General features: G+C 41.7%; 1 protein-coding gene across 1 annotated transcript in view; it reads right to left on the reverse strand.

Moving 5' to 3' along the window:
- MBTPS2 (membrane bound transcription factor peptidase, site 2) overlaps nucleotides 1-15983 on the reverse strand; it is a 274634-nt gene that overhangs the window by 236294 nt on the left and 22357 nt on the right. Inside the window, exon 2 of the mRNA XM_053706375.1 lies at nucleotides 6814-6962. Within this exon, the coding sequence (XP_053562350.1) occupies nucleotides 6814-6962 (149 nt within the window). The remainder of the gene's footprint in view (nucleotides 1-6813; nucleotides 6963-15983) is intronic.

Raw genomic sequence — 15983 nt, forward strand, 5'->3', positions numbered from 1 at the left:
CTTCCCGAGACCATAGGCCCTGAGCTTTCAGGGAGCCCCAGGCCGCGCCCCAGCCTAACAGACTGGCGTCGGTCGTTACGATGATCCACTCCGGTCTGCGGAAGCACATTCCCTGAGACAGGTGATCCTGAGACAACCACCAGAGAAGAGAATCTCTGGTTTTCTGGTCCAGTTGGATTTGAGGAGACAAATCTGCATAATCCCCATTCCACTGCTTGAGCATGCACAATTGCAGTGGTCTGAGATGAATGCGAGCAAATGTGACTACGTCCATTGCTGCTACCATTAATCCGATAACCTCCATGCACTGAGCTACAGATGGCCGAGAAATTGAATGAAGAGCTCGGCAAGTACTTAGAAGCTTTAACTTTCTGACCTCCGTCAGAAATATTTTCATTTCTACCGAGTCTATTAATGTTCCCAGGAAGGGAACCCTTGTGAGTGGGGACAGAGAACTTTTTTCTGTGTTCACCTTCCACCCGTGAGACCTTAGAAAGGCCAGAACAATATCCGTATGAGCCTTGGCTCTGGGAAAAGACGACGCCTGAATCAAGATGTCGCCCAGATAAGGTGCTACTGCAATGCCCCGCGGTCTTAGAACCGCTAGAAGGGACCCTAGCACTTTTGTGAAAATTCTTGGAGCGGTGGCTAACCCGAAGGGAAGGGCCACGAACTGGTAATGCTTGTCCAGAAAAGTGAACCTTAGGAACTGATGGTGATCTTTGTGGATAGGAATATGAAGGTACGCATCCTTTAAATCCACGGTAGTCATATATTGACCTTCCTGGATCATCGGTAAGATTGTCTGAATGGTCTCCATCTTGAAGGATGGAACTCTGAGGAATTTGTTAAGAATTTTTAGGTTCAGGATTGATCTGAAAGTTCCTTCCTTTTTGGGAACCACAAACAGGTTTGAGTAAAAACCCAGTCCTTGTTCTGTAATTGGAACTGGACATATCACTCCCATCTTGATTAGATCTTCTACACAGCGTAAGAACGCCTCTTTCTTTGTCTGGTCTGAAGACAGACGAGAAATGTGGAACCTTCCCCTTGGAGGAAGGTCCTTGAATTCTAGAAGATATCCCTGAGCAACTATCTCTGATGCCCAGGGATCGGGAACATCTCTTGCCCAAGCCTGAGCAAAGAGAGAGAGTCTGCCCCCTACCAGATCCGTTCCCGGATCGGGGGCTACCCCTTCATGCTGTCTTAGTAGCAGCTGCAGGCTTCTTGGCCTGTTTACCCTTGTTCCAGCCCTGCAAAGGCTTCCAGGTTGCCTTGGGCTGTGTAGTGTTACCCTCCTGCTTTGCGGTTGCAGAGGTTGAAGCAGGACCGCTCCTGAAGTTGCGAAAGGAACGAAAATGAGCCTTGTTTTTAGCCTTAAAAGGCCTATCTTGCGGGAGGGCATGGCCCTTTCCCCCAGTGATATCCGAAATAATCTCTTTCAACTCTGGCCCGAAAAGGGTCTTTCCCTTGAAAGGGATATTCAGTAACTTAGTTTTAGAAGACACATCGGCCGACCATGATTTCAGCCAGAGCGCTCTGCGCGCCATGATGGCAAAAACAGAATTTTTCGCCGCTAACTTTGCTAATTGCAAAGCGGCATCTGTTATAAAAGAATTAGCCAGCTCTAGAGCTTTAATTCTATCCATAATTTCGTCATATGAGGTCTCTGTGTGGAGCGACTCCTCCAGCGCCTCAAACCAGAAAGCCGCTGCAGTAGTCACAGGAATAATGCAGGCAATAGGTTGGAGAAGGAAACCTTGTTGAACAAATATTTTCTTTAATAAACGTTCCAATTTTTTATCCATAGGATCTTTGAAAGCACAACTGTCTTCAATTGGTATGGTTGTGCGCTTGGCAAGTGTTGAAATTGCCCCCTCTACCTTAGGGATCGTCTGCCATGTGTCCCGCCTGGGATCAGTTATAGGGAACATTTTCTTAAAGAGAGGGGGGGGGACAAAGGGTACACCTGGTCTCTCCCACTCCCTATCCACAATGTCCGCCACCCTCTTCGGGATCGGAAACGCATCAGTGTATACAGGGACTTCTAGGAATCTGTCCATTTTACACAATTTCTCTGGGACCACCATGGGGTCGCAATCATCCAGCGTAGCTAATACCTCCTTAAGCAGTACGCGGAGGTGTTCCAGCTTAAATTTAAACGCTAAGGAATCTGATTCTGCCCACTGAGAAATCTTTCCTGTATCTGAAATTTCTCCCTCAGACAGCACATCCCTCACCGTCATTTCAGAGTGTTGTGAGGGTACAACAGATAAACCTTCCAAAGCTTCTGATTGCTCATACTCTGTTCTTAAAACCGAGCTATCACGCTTTTTAGGAAAAACTGGCAGTTTGGATAAAAATTCAGCAAGGGAATTATCCATGACTGCTGCTAATTGTTGTAATGTAATAGGGACCATTGCGCTAGAGGTACTAGGCATAGCTTGCGCGGGCGTGACTGGTGTCGACACATGGGGAGAGGAAGGTGGACTATCCTCATTATCTTCTGTTAAAGAATCATCTTGGGCTACATTTTTAAGTGAAACAACATTATCTTTAAAATGCATAGATACATTAGCACACTTTAAACACAAATGTAAAGGGGGTTCCACCATGGCTACTAAACACATAGAGCAACGTCTATCTGAAGGCTCAGACATGTTAAACAGACTTAGACAGCAGTTAAAGACAGAAAAAAACAATTTGAGAAAAAACGGTACTGTGCCTTTAAATAATAAAAGCGCACACTTTTTTACTAAATGTTCAAAAATGATCCAATCTTTCTGAAAATTTCACCACACGATCTTAATGCTTGGTAATGGTTGCACAGCAAATATCAAGTCAATTAACCCCTTAATGCCCGAACCGGAGCAACCTAAAGTTTACAACCGGTTAGCAAACTACAGCACCATGCCACAGCAATCTGCTGTGGCCCTACCTTGCCCCTGGGGATTAGTTGATGAAAAGTAAGCCTCTATGAAGTCCTCAAGAAGTTTTAGGACCCTCCACAAGAAGCTGCATGAAGCTGTCTGCAAAATGAAGAGCGCAACTGAGGCGCGAAAATTAGGCCCCCTCCCTCTCCACTCCGGAGTTGTGGGGCCTTCATAACCCTAAATAGGTGTCCAAAATACTGCCATGTGGAATAAAAACCCCAAATAACACTCCAAAAGTGATAAAAACCATGTATAATGATTATATTTTGTTAAAAAATAATCAATTGCCCTTTAACAGTGTCCACCAGTCAATTTAGCCCTGTCAAATAAGCCTTCCTTCTATACTGAGTCTCAGAATATGGATTACCTTCCCCACATGGGGATTCTTGTCAGTCTTCTAGCATTACTAAGTCTTGACTAGAAAAAGATGACTGAACATACCTTGTAGCAGTTAAGCCTGCAAACTGTTCCCCCCAACTGAAGTTTACTTGGTACTCCTCAGTCCTGCGTGGGAACAGCAGCGGATTTTAGTTACAACATGCTAAAATAATTTTCCTCTCAGCAGAATTCTTCATCACTTTCTGCTAGAGATTAAATAGTACAAACCGGCACTATTTCAAAATAACAAACTTTTGATTGAAGATATAAAAAAAAACTACAAATCTAACACCACATTCCCTTTACCCTCCCGTGGAGATGCTACTTGTTAGAGCGGCAAAGAGAATGACTGGGGGGGCGGAGCCTGAGGGGGAGCTATATGGACAGCTTTGCTGTGTGCTCTCTTTGCCACTTCCTGTAGGGAATGAGAATATCCCACAAGTAAGGATGAATCCGTGGACTGGATACACCTTGTAAGAGAAATACGTTTGCTGTATTTTTAATTTTTTTTTAGTTGCCAGCTCATGCCTTTTCACAGTCCAACAAACGGAAAAAAAAAAGGAACAAACTAGTGTCAATAAATAGTGCCCGAAGCAGAAAAAAAAAAAAAAAAAAACCACAGACAACCACCAGCGATGACGCCAAACAACAGTGTCAAAAATTATGTGGCAGAAAAACAAACGGTTGCTAAGCAACAGTACACGTTTGACAGTTGCCCCCCCAGTAGCCCTCCTGGGGCCTGACAAGGCTTCAAAGGGTAGGAACAGTAAAAGGCAGCAACATGCAGATCATGAGACTAAAACCAGGAATGTTCCGGAATTGGGAACTCCTTCCAGCCTTTGGGTCTTTTCAGAGCCAGATTTCTTCTTGTGAAAGTGCAGCACACTAAGATCTGTGTAAATCTAGATCTTAGTGTGTTGCACTTTAACAAGAAGAAGTCTGGCTCTGAAAAAAGACGAATTCTATGAGCGGCCATCTTCTTCCACATTCTTCAGCTAACAAAACTGCCGAATGCACATCCCTACTAAATATTGTAGGCCAGTCGTGACATCTTGGGTCCAGAATACGGGACACTTTGTATTCAGGTTGTGCATAAATAAAAACGGGAACAGGCTGTCAACCATTTGCGAACAGCAGGTTTTAATAATGATATTAAAAATTGGATGAATTTTCATATGAGGAGGAAGCTCCAAGGGAGATAGACTGGATTAACCTGTCAAATGAGCCGAAAGGGTCAAACAAATCAAAGGCCAAATTTGAGTTAGGGTATTCTAAGATGCAAATGCCTTGTAGAGACCCATACATGATCACCCAGCTGGTAAAGGGGAGAAGCACGTCTCCAATGATCAGCGAACCGCTTGTAATGACTTGAGGGAACATAAATTTGATTTCCTAAAGTTGCAATGTTTGCTGGGAGATTCTTTTTGGCTTTTTGCAATTTTAGAAAGACAGTCATATTAAGGGAGGGAGAAACAAAGCGAGTAGCTAATTGGATAAGTGGTCTGCAATATATCCCAATACAGTCTCTCTGTTATAATCAACCTTGATGTCTAGTGTCCAGTCAATGCAATGAAAGCCTCCAGTCAGGTAGGTCCCGAAAAACTGAATCGTTCGAGAGTCTTTATCAGAAGGCAGCTTTAAGGGATCCGTGATCCCAGTTAGTCTCTGTTGCAAGTTTGTGAAAACTTGATTGCATAATGAGCTACTGATCGAGTTACTTGTGACAGCATGATTAATTTTCCAAAGGACGAGTAGTAAGATTTCTCCTAGGGAATACTGTAGTTCGCATAAAAGCCTTAAACATCTTGGTTAATTGATCTATTTTGGAATCCAGACTCTACAGGTGAGCTAAAGAGGCATCCAGGAGTTGACGCTGAGTAACAGCTTTCATTACTTCCTTAGGTTCCATGTGGCCCATTTGTAATGAATTGTTTATTAGAGTCTATTAGTGTACTTGTCAGACATGGATCCAATAGGAGCAAAACAAAGCAGAGTCCAGGGACAGGCAGGGGTTCGGCAACTCACGATCAAGGACAAGGTCAAAAATTGGAAAAACAGAAGCAAAGTCAAGGGGTAAAAACTGAATCAAAACACAGAGACGGCCAAAGTCCAGTAGGCAAATGGAAAATAATTACGAGAGCGCACCCAGGAACACGTTCCAACAAATGGGCAAACAAGGAATGATGCAAGGAAAAAACAAACAGTTGCTAAGCAACAATACACCGCATGACAGATATAATGCACTTAAACCCCTCCTTCCTCTCTTATCCCCTGCTTTGGTGTTTGTTTCCTAGTATTTGTAATTCATTAGAAGGGTAGTAGCACCAGGCGAATTTGTCTGTTTTTCCTAGTTACAGCATGCACAGTGCCAGTCAGTTAACTTTTTGACTGTCTAGGTGGATCCAACATGTTTTTGTGTAAACGGATGCTTATGATAATCTTATATGCATATTTCTAAAACCCTTATTTCTGATATTGTGGATTGCATATAGAAGTGTTGTTTCCCCTTCTACTAACAAATGACCAAAACATGTTTGCCAGACTGCAAGTGAAAAAAACTAGAGTAGGCCATCACTTAAAGGGACATGAAACCCAATATGTTTCTTTCATTTATCTGATAGAGCATACAATTATAAACAACTTTCCAATGTGCTTATATTATAAAATTTGCTTTATTATCTTGGTAACCTATATAAAAAGGAACAAAAATGCACTACCGACAGCCCCAAAAACAGAACTTTTTTTAACTTTCTGCAATAAGATTTTTTTTTAGTAAAAATTTTTCTGCAGATAATTTTTAAAGTGATTGTAAAGTTTCTGAATTTAATGCAGAGTATATACAATTACTCTTCAAAACAGGGGCAACAGTGCTAGTCAACAATCAATGCACTGCTTCTTTGCAACGCTACTGCAAATTTGACTGTTCACTTAAAACAGCACTTTGCTGTGGATGTGCTGTGTTAAGGAAAATGTATATAGTGTAGCCAGAGCAAAGCTCTGTTTGAAGAGAACAGCCTGATGTGGAGCAGCGCTGTAAAGTTAAAGCACTAACAGTTCCTGTTCTTTCTGCAGATATGATGCATTTTCTTTGATTACATCTCAGATTACTGCATGTTTCACCTTGGGGCCGACAGCTAGATGAACACATTGGGTGAGCCAATGATAAGAGGAATAGATGTGCAGTCACCAAACAGCAGCTAGCTCCAGGTAATGCACTGCTGCTCCTGAGCTTACCTAGACATACTTTTAAACAAAGGATACTAAGAGAATGAAGCTAATAAGATTATAGAACTGCATTGCAAAGTTCAAATTGCATGCTCTATTTCAATCAGGAAATGTAAATTTTGACTTTACTGTTCTTTCAAAAAAGTTGTAAACTCCTGTGCTAGGGTAATTGATTATATAGTAGATTGAATTCTTTAGGCAAGTATCTGATAATAATGACATTTTCTTCATCTTTAGTGTTTATAAGCGAATTTGTAATTAGCTGTAAAAACCATACCATATGTAGAGAAACCGAGGCTTCCAACGTCCCCATTTGTAAAACAGATGGTTGAAAAGAGTACTTTGCCAACGGATGTGGAAAGGGGATAATGTCAACCCATGTCTGGTTAGCCAGAGTCCATAAGTGTTCCTGAAAGACTTTGATGTCTACAAAATAATGCAAGCAAATAAAACATTTATTTGAATGGGACAAACAGAAACAGTTTAAACATATCTATTGTCATTTTGTGAAAATTACCAAGCAAGATTAGGCTGCAACTCTTAAAGGGACATAAAACACAAAAAAAAATTTCATGATACAGATAGAGCATAGAATGTTAAACAAATTTCCAATTTACTTGTATTATCAAATTTTCTTTGTTTCTTGGTATCCTTTGTTAAATAGAAGGAAGGTTAGATCAGGAGCGTGCACATGTCTGAAACATTATATGGCAGCAGTATCTGCAACAATGTTATACATTAGAAAGAGCGCCAGATGCCAGCACTATTTCCTGTCATGTAGAGCTCCAGACATGTGCACGTATATCTCTTCCATAAAGAATAACAAGAGAACAAACTAAATTTGGAAACTTTTTAAAAAACATCATTTATGCTTACCTGATAAATTTATTTCTCTTGTAGTGTATCCAGTCCACGGATCATCCATTACTTGTGGGATATTCTCCTTCCCAACAGGAAGTTGCAAGAGGATCACACATAGCAGAGCTGCTATATAGCTCCTCCCCTCACTGAAATATCCAGTCATTCGACCGAAACAAGCCGAGAAAGGAGAAACCATAGGGTGCAGTGGTGACTGTAGTTTAATTAAAATTTAGACCTGCCTTAAAAGGACAGGGCGGGCCGTGGACTGGATACACTACAAGAGAAATAAATTTATCAGGTAAGCATAAATTATGTTTTCTCTTGTTAAGTGTATCCAGTCCACGGATCATCCATTACTTGTGGGATACCAATACCAAAGCTAAAGTACACGGATGATGGGAGGGACAAGGCAGGAACTTAAACGGAAGGAACCACTGCCTGTAGAACCTTTCTCCCAAAAACAGCCTCCGAAGAAGCAAAAGTAACAAATTTGTAAAATTTTGAAAAGGTATGAAGCGAAGACCAAGTCGCAGCCTTGCAAATCTGTTCAACAGAAGCCTCATTTTTAAAGGCCCAGGTAGAAGCCACAGCTCTAGTAGAATGAGCTGTAATCCTTTCAGGGGGCTGCTGTCCAGCAATCTCATAGGCTAAACGGATTATACTCCGAAGCCAAAAAGAAAGAGAGGTTGCCGAGGCCTTTTGACCTCTCCTCTGTCCAGAGTAAACAACAAACAGGCTAGATGTTTGACGAAAATCTTTAGTAGCTTGTAAGTAAAACTTCAAGGCACGCACTACCTCTAGATTATGCAAAAGACGTTCCTTCTTCGAAGAAGGATTAGGACACAATGATGGAACAACAATCTCTTGATTGATATTCTTGTTAGAAACCACCTTGGGTAAAAACCCAGGTTTTGTACGCAGAACTACTTTATCTGAATGAAAAATCAGATAAGGAGAATCACAATGTAAGGCAGATAACTCAGAGACTCTTCGAGCCGAGGAAATCGCCATCAGAAACAGAACTTTCCATGATAGAAGTTTGATATCAATAGAATGAAGGGGTTCAAACGGAACCCCTTGGAGAACTTTAAGAACCAAGTTTAAGCTCCACGGAGGAGCAACAGGTTTAAACACAGGCTTAATTCTAACTAAAGCCTGACAAAATGCCTGGACGTCTCAGAACTTCTGCCAGACGCTTGTGTAAAAGAATAGACAGAGCAGAAATCTGTCCCTTTAAAGAACTAGCTGATAATCCTTTGTCCAAACCCTCTTGGAGGAAGGACAATATCCTAGGAATCCTAACCCTACTCCATGAGTAATTCTTGGATTCACACCAATGAAGATATTTACGTCATATCTTGTGGTAGATTTTCCTGGTGACAGGCTTTCGTGCCTGTATTAAGGTATCAATGACTGACTCGGAGAAGCCACGCTTTGATAGAATCAAGCGTTCAATCTCCATGCAGTCAGTCTCAGCGAAATTAGATTCGGATGATTGAAAGGACCTTGAATTAGAAGGTCCTGTCTCAGAGGCAGAGTCCACGGTGGAGAGGATGACATGTCCACCAGATCTGCATACCAGGTCCTGCGTGGCCACGCAGGCGCTATCAGAATCACCGATGCTCTCTCCTGTCTGATTTTGGCAATCAGTCGAGGGAGCAGAGGAAACGGTGGAAACACATAAGCCAGGCTGAAGAACCAAGGAGCTGCTAGAGCATCTATCAGCGTCGCTTCTGGGTCCCTGGACCTGGATCTGTAACAAGGAAGCTTGGCATTCTGGCGAGACGCCATGAGATCCAGTTCTGGTTTGTCCTAACGATGGACCAATTGAGCAAACACCTCCGGATGGAGTTCCCACTCCACCGGATGAAAAGTCTGACGACTTAGAAAATCCGCCTCCCAGTTCTCTACGCCCGGGATATGGATCGCTGATAGGTGGCAAGAGTGAGTCTCTGCCCAGCGAATTATCTTGGAGACTTCTGACATCGCTAGGGAACTCCTGGTTCCCCCTTGATGGTTGATGTAAGCCACAGTCGTGATGTTGTCCGACTGAAATCTGATGAACCTCAGTGTTGCTGAGGCCAAGCTAGAAGAGCATTGAATATTGCTCTTAACTCCAGAATATTTATTGGGAGGAGTTTCTCCTCCTGAGTCCATGAACCCTGAGCCTTCAGGGAGTTCCAGCCTGCACCCCAACCTAGAAGGCTGGCATCTGTTGTTACAATCGTCCAATCTGGTCTGCGAAAGGTCATATCCTTGGACAGATGGACCCGAGATAACCACCAGAGAAGAGAATCTCTGGTTTCCTAATCCAGATTTAGTAGAGGGGACAAATCTGTGTAATCCCCATTCCACTGACTGAGCATGCATAATTGCAGCGGTCTGAGATGCAGGCGCGCAAATGGCACTATGTCCATCGCCGCTACCATTAAGCCGATTACTTCCATGCACTGAGCCACCGTGGGGCGCGGAATGGAGTGAAGAAAACGGCAAGCATTTAGAAGTTTTGATAACCTGGACTCCGTCAGGTAAATTTTCATTTCTACAGAATCTATAAGGGTCCCTAGGAAGGAAACCCTTGTGAGAGGAGATAGAGAACTCTTTTCTTCATTCACTTTCCACCCATGCGACCTCAGAAATGCCAGAACTATCTCTGTATGAGACTTGGCAATTTGAAAGCTTGACGCCTGTGTCAGGATGTCATCTAGATAAGGAGCCATCGATATGCCTCGCGGTCTTAGAACCGCCAGAAGTGAGCCCAGAACCTTTGTAAAAATTCTTGGGGCTGTAGCCAACCCGAATGGAAGAGCTACAAATTGGTAAAGCCTGTCTAGAAAGGCAAACCTCAGGAACCGATGATGATTCTTGTGAATCAGAATGTGAAGGTAGGCATCCTTTAAGTCCACTGTGGTCATGTACTGACCCTCTTGGATCATGGGTAAAATGGTTCGAATAGTTTCCATCTTGAATGATGGAACTCTGAGGAATTTGTTTAAGATCTTTAGATCCAAAATTGGTCTGAAGGTTCCCTCTTTTTTGGGAACCACAAACAGATTTGAATAAAAACCCTGTCCTTGTTCCGTCCGCGGAACTGGATGGATCACCCTTATTACAAGGAGGTCTTGCACGCAGCGTAAGAATGCCTCTTTCTTTATCTGATTTGCAGATAATCTTGAAAGATGAAATCTCCCTTGTGGAGGAGAAGCTTTGAAGTCCAGAAGATATCCCTGAGATATGATCTCCAACGCCCAGGGATCCTGAACATCTCTTGCACACACCTGGGCGAAGAGAGAAAGTCTGCCCCCTACTAGATCGGTTGCCGGATAGGGGGCCATTCTTTCATGCTGTCTTGGAGGCAGCAGCAGGCTTTCTGGCCTGCTTGCCCTTGTTCCAGGCCTGCTTGGATTGAGCAAAAGTTCCCTCTTGTTTTGAAGCAGAGGAAGTTGACGCTGCACCTGCCTTGAAATTTCGAAAGGCACAAAAATTAGACCGTTTGGCCCTTGATTTGGCCCTGTCCTGAGGAAGGGTATGACCCTTACCTCCAGTAATGTCAGCAATGATTTCTTTCAAACCAGGCCCGAATAAGGTCTGCCCCTTGAAAGGAATGTTGAGTAATTTAGACTTTGAAGTCACGTCAGCTGACCAGGATTTAAGCCATAGCGCCCTACGCGCCTGTATGGCGAATCCGGAATTCTTAGCCGTTAGTTTAGTCAAATGAACAATGGCATCAGAAACAAAAGAGTTAGCTAGCTTAAGTGTTCTAAGCTTGTCAATGATTTCAGTCAATGGAGCTGTATGGATAGCCTCTTCCAGGGCCTCAAACCAAAACGCCGCTGCAGCAGTGACAGGCGCAATGCATGCAAGGGGCTGTAAAATAAAACCTTGTTGAATAAACATTTTCTTAAGGTAACCCTCTAATTTTTTATCCATTGGATCTGAAAAAGCACAACTGTCCTCAACCGAAATAGTGGTACGCTTTGCTAAAATAGAAACTGCTCCCTCCACCTTAGGGACCGTCTGCCATAAGTCCCGTGTAGTGGCGTCTATTGGAAACATTTTTCTAAATATAGGTGGGGAAAAAGGCACACCGGGTCTATCACACTCTTTAGTTATGATTTCTGTAAGCCTTTTAGGTATTGGAAAAACATCAGTACACACCGGCACTGCATAGTATTTATCCAGCCTACACAATTTCTCTGGCACTGCAATTGTGTCACAGTCATTCAGAGCAGCTAATACCTCCCCAAGCAATACACGGAGGTTCACAAGCTTAAATTTAAAGTTAGAAATCTCTGAATCAGGTTTCCCCGAGTCAGAGATGTCACCCACAGACTGAAGCTCTCCGTCCTCAGGTTCTGCATATTGTGACGCAGTATCGGACATGGCTCTTACAGCATCTACGCGCTCTGTATCTCGTCTAACTCCAGAGCTATCGCGCTTGCCTCTTAATTCAGGCAATCTTGCTAATACCTCTGACAGAGTATTATTCATGATTGCAGCCATGTCCTGCAAAGTAATCGCTATGGGCGTCCCTGATGTACTTGGCGCCATATTAGCGTGCGTCCCTTGAGCGGGAGGCGAAGGGTCCTACACGTGGGGAGAGTTAGTCGGCATAACTTCCCCCTCGACAGAACCCTCTGGTGATAATTCTTTTATAGATAAAGACTGATCTTTACTGTTTAAGGTGAAATCAATACATTTAGTACACATTCTCCTATGGGGCTCCACCATGGCTTTTAAACATAATGAACAAGTAGTTTCCTCTGTGTCAGACATGTTTGTACAGACTAGCAATGAGACTAGCAAGCTTGGAAAACACTTTAAACCAAGTTAACAAGCAATATAAAAAACGTTACTGCGCCTTTAAGAAAAACAAATTTTGACAAAATTTGAAATAACAGTGAAAAAAGGCAGTTACACTAACGAAATTTTTACAGTGTATGTAACAAGTTAGCAGAGCATTGCACCCACTTGCAAATGGATGATTAACCCCTTAATACCAAAAACGGATTAATAAATGACAAAAACGTTTTTAAAAACAGTCACAACTGCCACAGCTCTACTGTGGTTGTTACCTTCCTCAAACACGACTTTTGAAGCCTTTTGAGCCCTTCAGAGATGTCCTGTATCATGCAGAGGGAAGCTGAATGTCTCTGTCTGTATTTTTTTCTGCGCAAAAAAGCGCTAAAATAGGCCCCTCCCACTCATATTACAACAGTGGAAAGCCTCAGGAAACTGTTTCTAGGCAAAAATCTAGCCAGCCATGTGGAAAAAAACTAGGCCCCAATAAGTTTTATCACCAAGCATATATAAAAACGATTAAACATGCCAGCAAACGTTTTATATTGTACTTTTATAAGAGTATGTATCTCTGTTAATAAGCCTGATACCAGTCGCTATCACTGCATTTAAGGCTTAACTTACATTAATCCGGTATCAGCAGCATTTTCTAGCAAATTCCATCCCTAGAAAAATGTTAACTGCACATACCTTATTGCAGGATAACCTGCACGCCATTCCCCCTCTGAAGTTACCTCACTCCTCAGAATATGTGAGAACGGCAGTGGATCTTAGTTACTTCTGCTAAGATCATAGAAACCGCAGGCAGATTCTTCTTCTAAATACTGCCTGAGATAAAATAGTACGCTCCGGTACCATTTAAAAATAACAAACTTTTGATTGAAGAAAGAACTAACTATAATAAACCACTCTCCTCTTACTACCTCCATCTTTGTTGAGAGTTGCAAGAGAATGACTGGATATGGCAGTGAGGGGAGGAGCTATATAGCAGCTCTGCTGTGGGTGATCCTCTTGCAACTTCCTGTTGGGAAGGAGAATATCCCACAAGTAATGGATGATCCGTGGACTGGATACACTTAACAAGAGAAATTGTATTCTCTTTTTGAATCATGAAAGAAAAACTTTGAGTTCCAATGTCCCTTTTAAAGGGAAAATGTACTGTCATTTTATTCTCCCCTTTAATGTGTTCCCAATGATCCATTTTAAATTGCTTTAAAATGTGTCCTTTACCTTTATTGTTTCATTTTTAATAGCCATTTTTGCTTATTGTATCCCCACTTATACTGAATATTTCAATACATAAGTACTGGTTATAGAAAAGCTGTATAACAAGAAGGTTTAGAAGTAAATTACACTCCCGAACTGCAATATAGGAGTCTCTTCTTCATATACAGAACCCTGCATAGTGAGATAAACAGCTCTCAAGGAAAATTTTACTGACAAGGCTTCTTAGATCATCTCACCTGAACAAAGAAATTTAGATTATTGGGCTCTGAGTATTGGTCTCACTTTGTATAGAGAGATAAGATAAACCAAATGCCTAGAAAATGACACAAATGCCTAGATTACAAGTGGAGCGCTAATTTATGGTTATTGCTACCCCAAGATCGCGATAGCAATTAGCACTTAGAAAATTAACCACAGATCAGATTTCTGGTTAATTTTCTAAAAGTGCCCCTAAAATAAAGAGTTTTTATGGAAAAACAAAATGTAGCTTTTTGTTTTCCATAAAAAAAACTACTGGACAGAGCAATTTTTAGGGGTTAAAAATAGTGGCTGTGAGGTGTTAGAAGAAAACGGCACTAAAAAGTGCCTTTACATTGCAGTCTATGGGAACTGTGTTCCCTATAAATATATATGTATATGCTTATATAAATATATATTTATGTGTTAATATGTGTATATTCACATATTAACACATAAATATATATTTATATATTCATATACATACATATTTAAATTTGCTGCACGACTTACCCCTTTTGCTGTGGTAGGTTCTCATGCCGTGTCTGACAGCATGAGAAAGAGGCTCCCATTGGAGTCTATGGAAGCGCGCTCTTGTGAGCTCAATGCTTATATCATGGCCACTACATTTACACCAAGTACCAGGAAAACTGGACAAATACTTCAAACTCACTGGCCAATTGTGACATCGGACCCAAAACTCCACTTTGCCAGTAACCTAGACCCTATGGTGGGTTTCAAATGGGGAACCAATTTGAAGGATCTGCTGGTGAAAACGGATCCCAAACGGAGTTATACCACCAAGGCTAAGGCTGACATAAAAAGATCCTTTGGCTGCTTGGGTTGCACTACATGTAATGGACTGATCAACACCAAATCCTTTCATCATCCACATACCAACCGGAACTATGTCATCAGACACTCTCTATCATGTACCACTACACACGTTGTGTACTTATTGTTTTCCCCATGTTCCAGTTTTTATGTGGGTAAAACCTCAGGAACACTAAGGGAATGCATGGCAAACCATAGGCATGCAATTCGATTGGCATAACAACAGGGTGATAAATTAAAGGAGAGAAAGTAAAAGAGGTATCATATGGCACACTAGATTTGAGAGCCTAAGTTAACAAATTATTGTAGGCTAGCACAAAGGAGAATATTAATTAAAATATAACTTTTATTAATTCATTCCTAAAAAATAAAAAAAGTGTGTGGTGATTTAAAATAGGGTATCAATTGTAGTGGATAGATGTTTAGAGAAAAAAGAAAATAATGTTCTCCTTCTTTTAATAAGAAGCTATTTTTAATTGGTTTAATCTAGTGTGTTCCGTTTTTGGGACACTACTTTTTTAATCTGACTTACTTAAATTATGACAATCCATGTCACCTTAGGGATCATTTGTAGTTTATTTGTATCAGGTATATACTAATACAATTTGAATAAAGTTTCACAATCCAACTACTCCAATAGTAAACGTGGCACATATTATGTGATACATTATGTGTCTATGTGAATCATTTACACTGTTTATATGATTATATAGAGGTAGGGATACATTACTTATCCGAATGAACAATTGTTCACTAAACATCTATCCACTACAATTGATACCCTATTTTAAATCACCACACACTTTTTTTTATTTTTTAGGAATGAATTAATAAAAGTTATATTTTAATTATTATTCTCCTTTGTGCTAGCCTACAATAATTTGTTAACTTAGGCTCTCAACTCTAGTGTGCCATATGATGCCTCTTTTTCTTTCTCTCCTTTAATTTATAATCATAACCGGTATCCAGGCACTGCCCTCCAGAGATGATACACAGGTTTATCCTGCAGGGATTTTTTGAGAGCCGTATTTTGTTCCCACTATCAATTTCCCCTCCCAAAAGGGGAATTTTCTTTTCAAAACAAATTACAACAGGGTGACTCTGACCAACCGGTAGCAAGGCGTTGTGCCAGAGAAGGCCATCCAGTGTCTTCAATCCGGTATATTATCGACCATGTCGCTGCCTTGGATAGAGGGGGAGACAGAAACAGGATGCTTTTGCTGCGTGAGGCCCAATGGATATATCGCTTGGGCGCGATACATCCTGGTGGATTGAATACAGTACCGGATTTTAAAGCACTAATGTAACTCTGTATAGTATGGCACACACCGGGAGTGCATCCTCATGGCGCTGGGACTCTGTTGGGCGATGGGTAGTCTGGTGGTCCCACTTGTTGGGGCCACTGTCTTCCCTGTGCTGACAGCACACAGCATTGGGAGCATTTTGTATCCTGATTGCTGGGTGGAAGTCTAGGTGTTCGTGGGTGGT

This window comes from Bombina bombina, chromosome 3, assembly GCF_027579735.1.
Source record: "Bombina bombina isolate aBomBom1 chromosome 3, aBomBom1.pri, whole genome shotgun sequence".
NCBI lineage: Eukaryota > Metazoa > Chordata > Amphibia > Anura > Bombinatoridae > Bombina > Bombina bombina.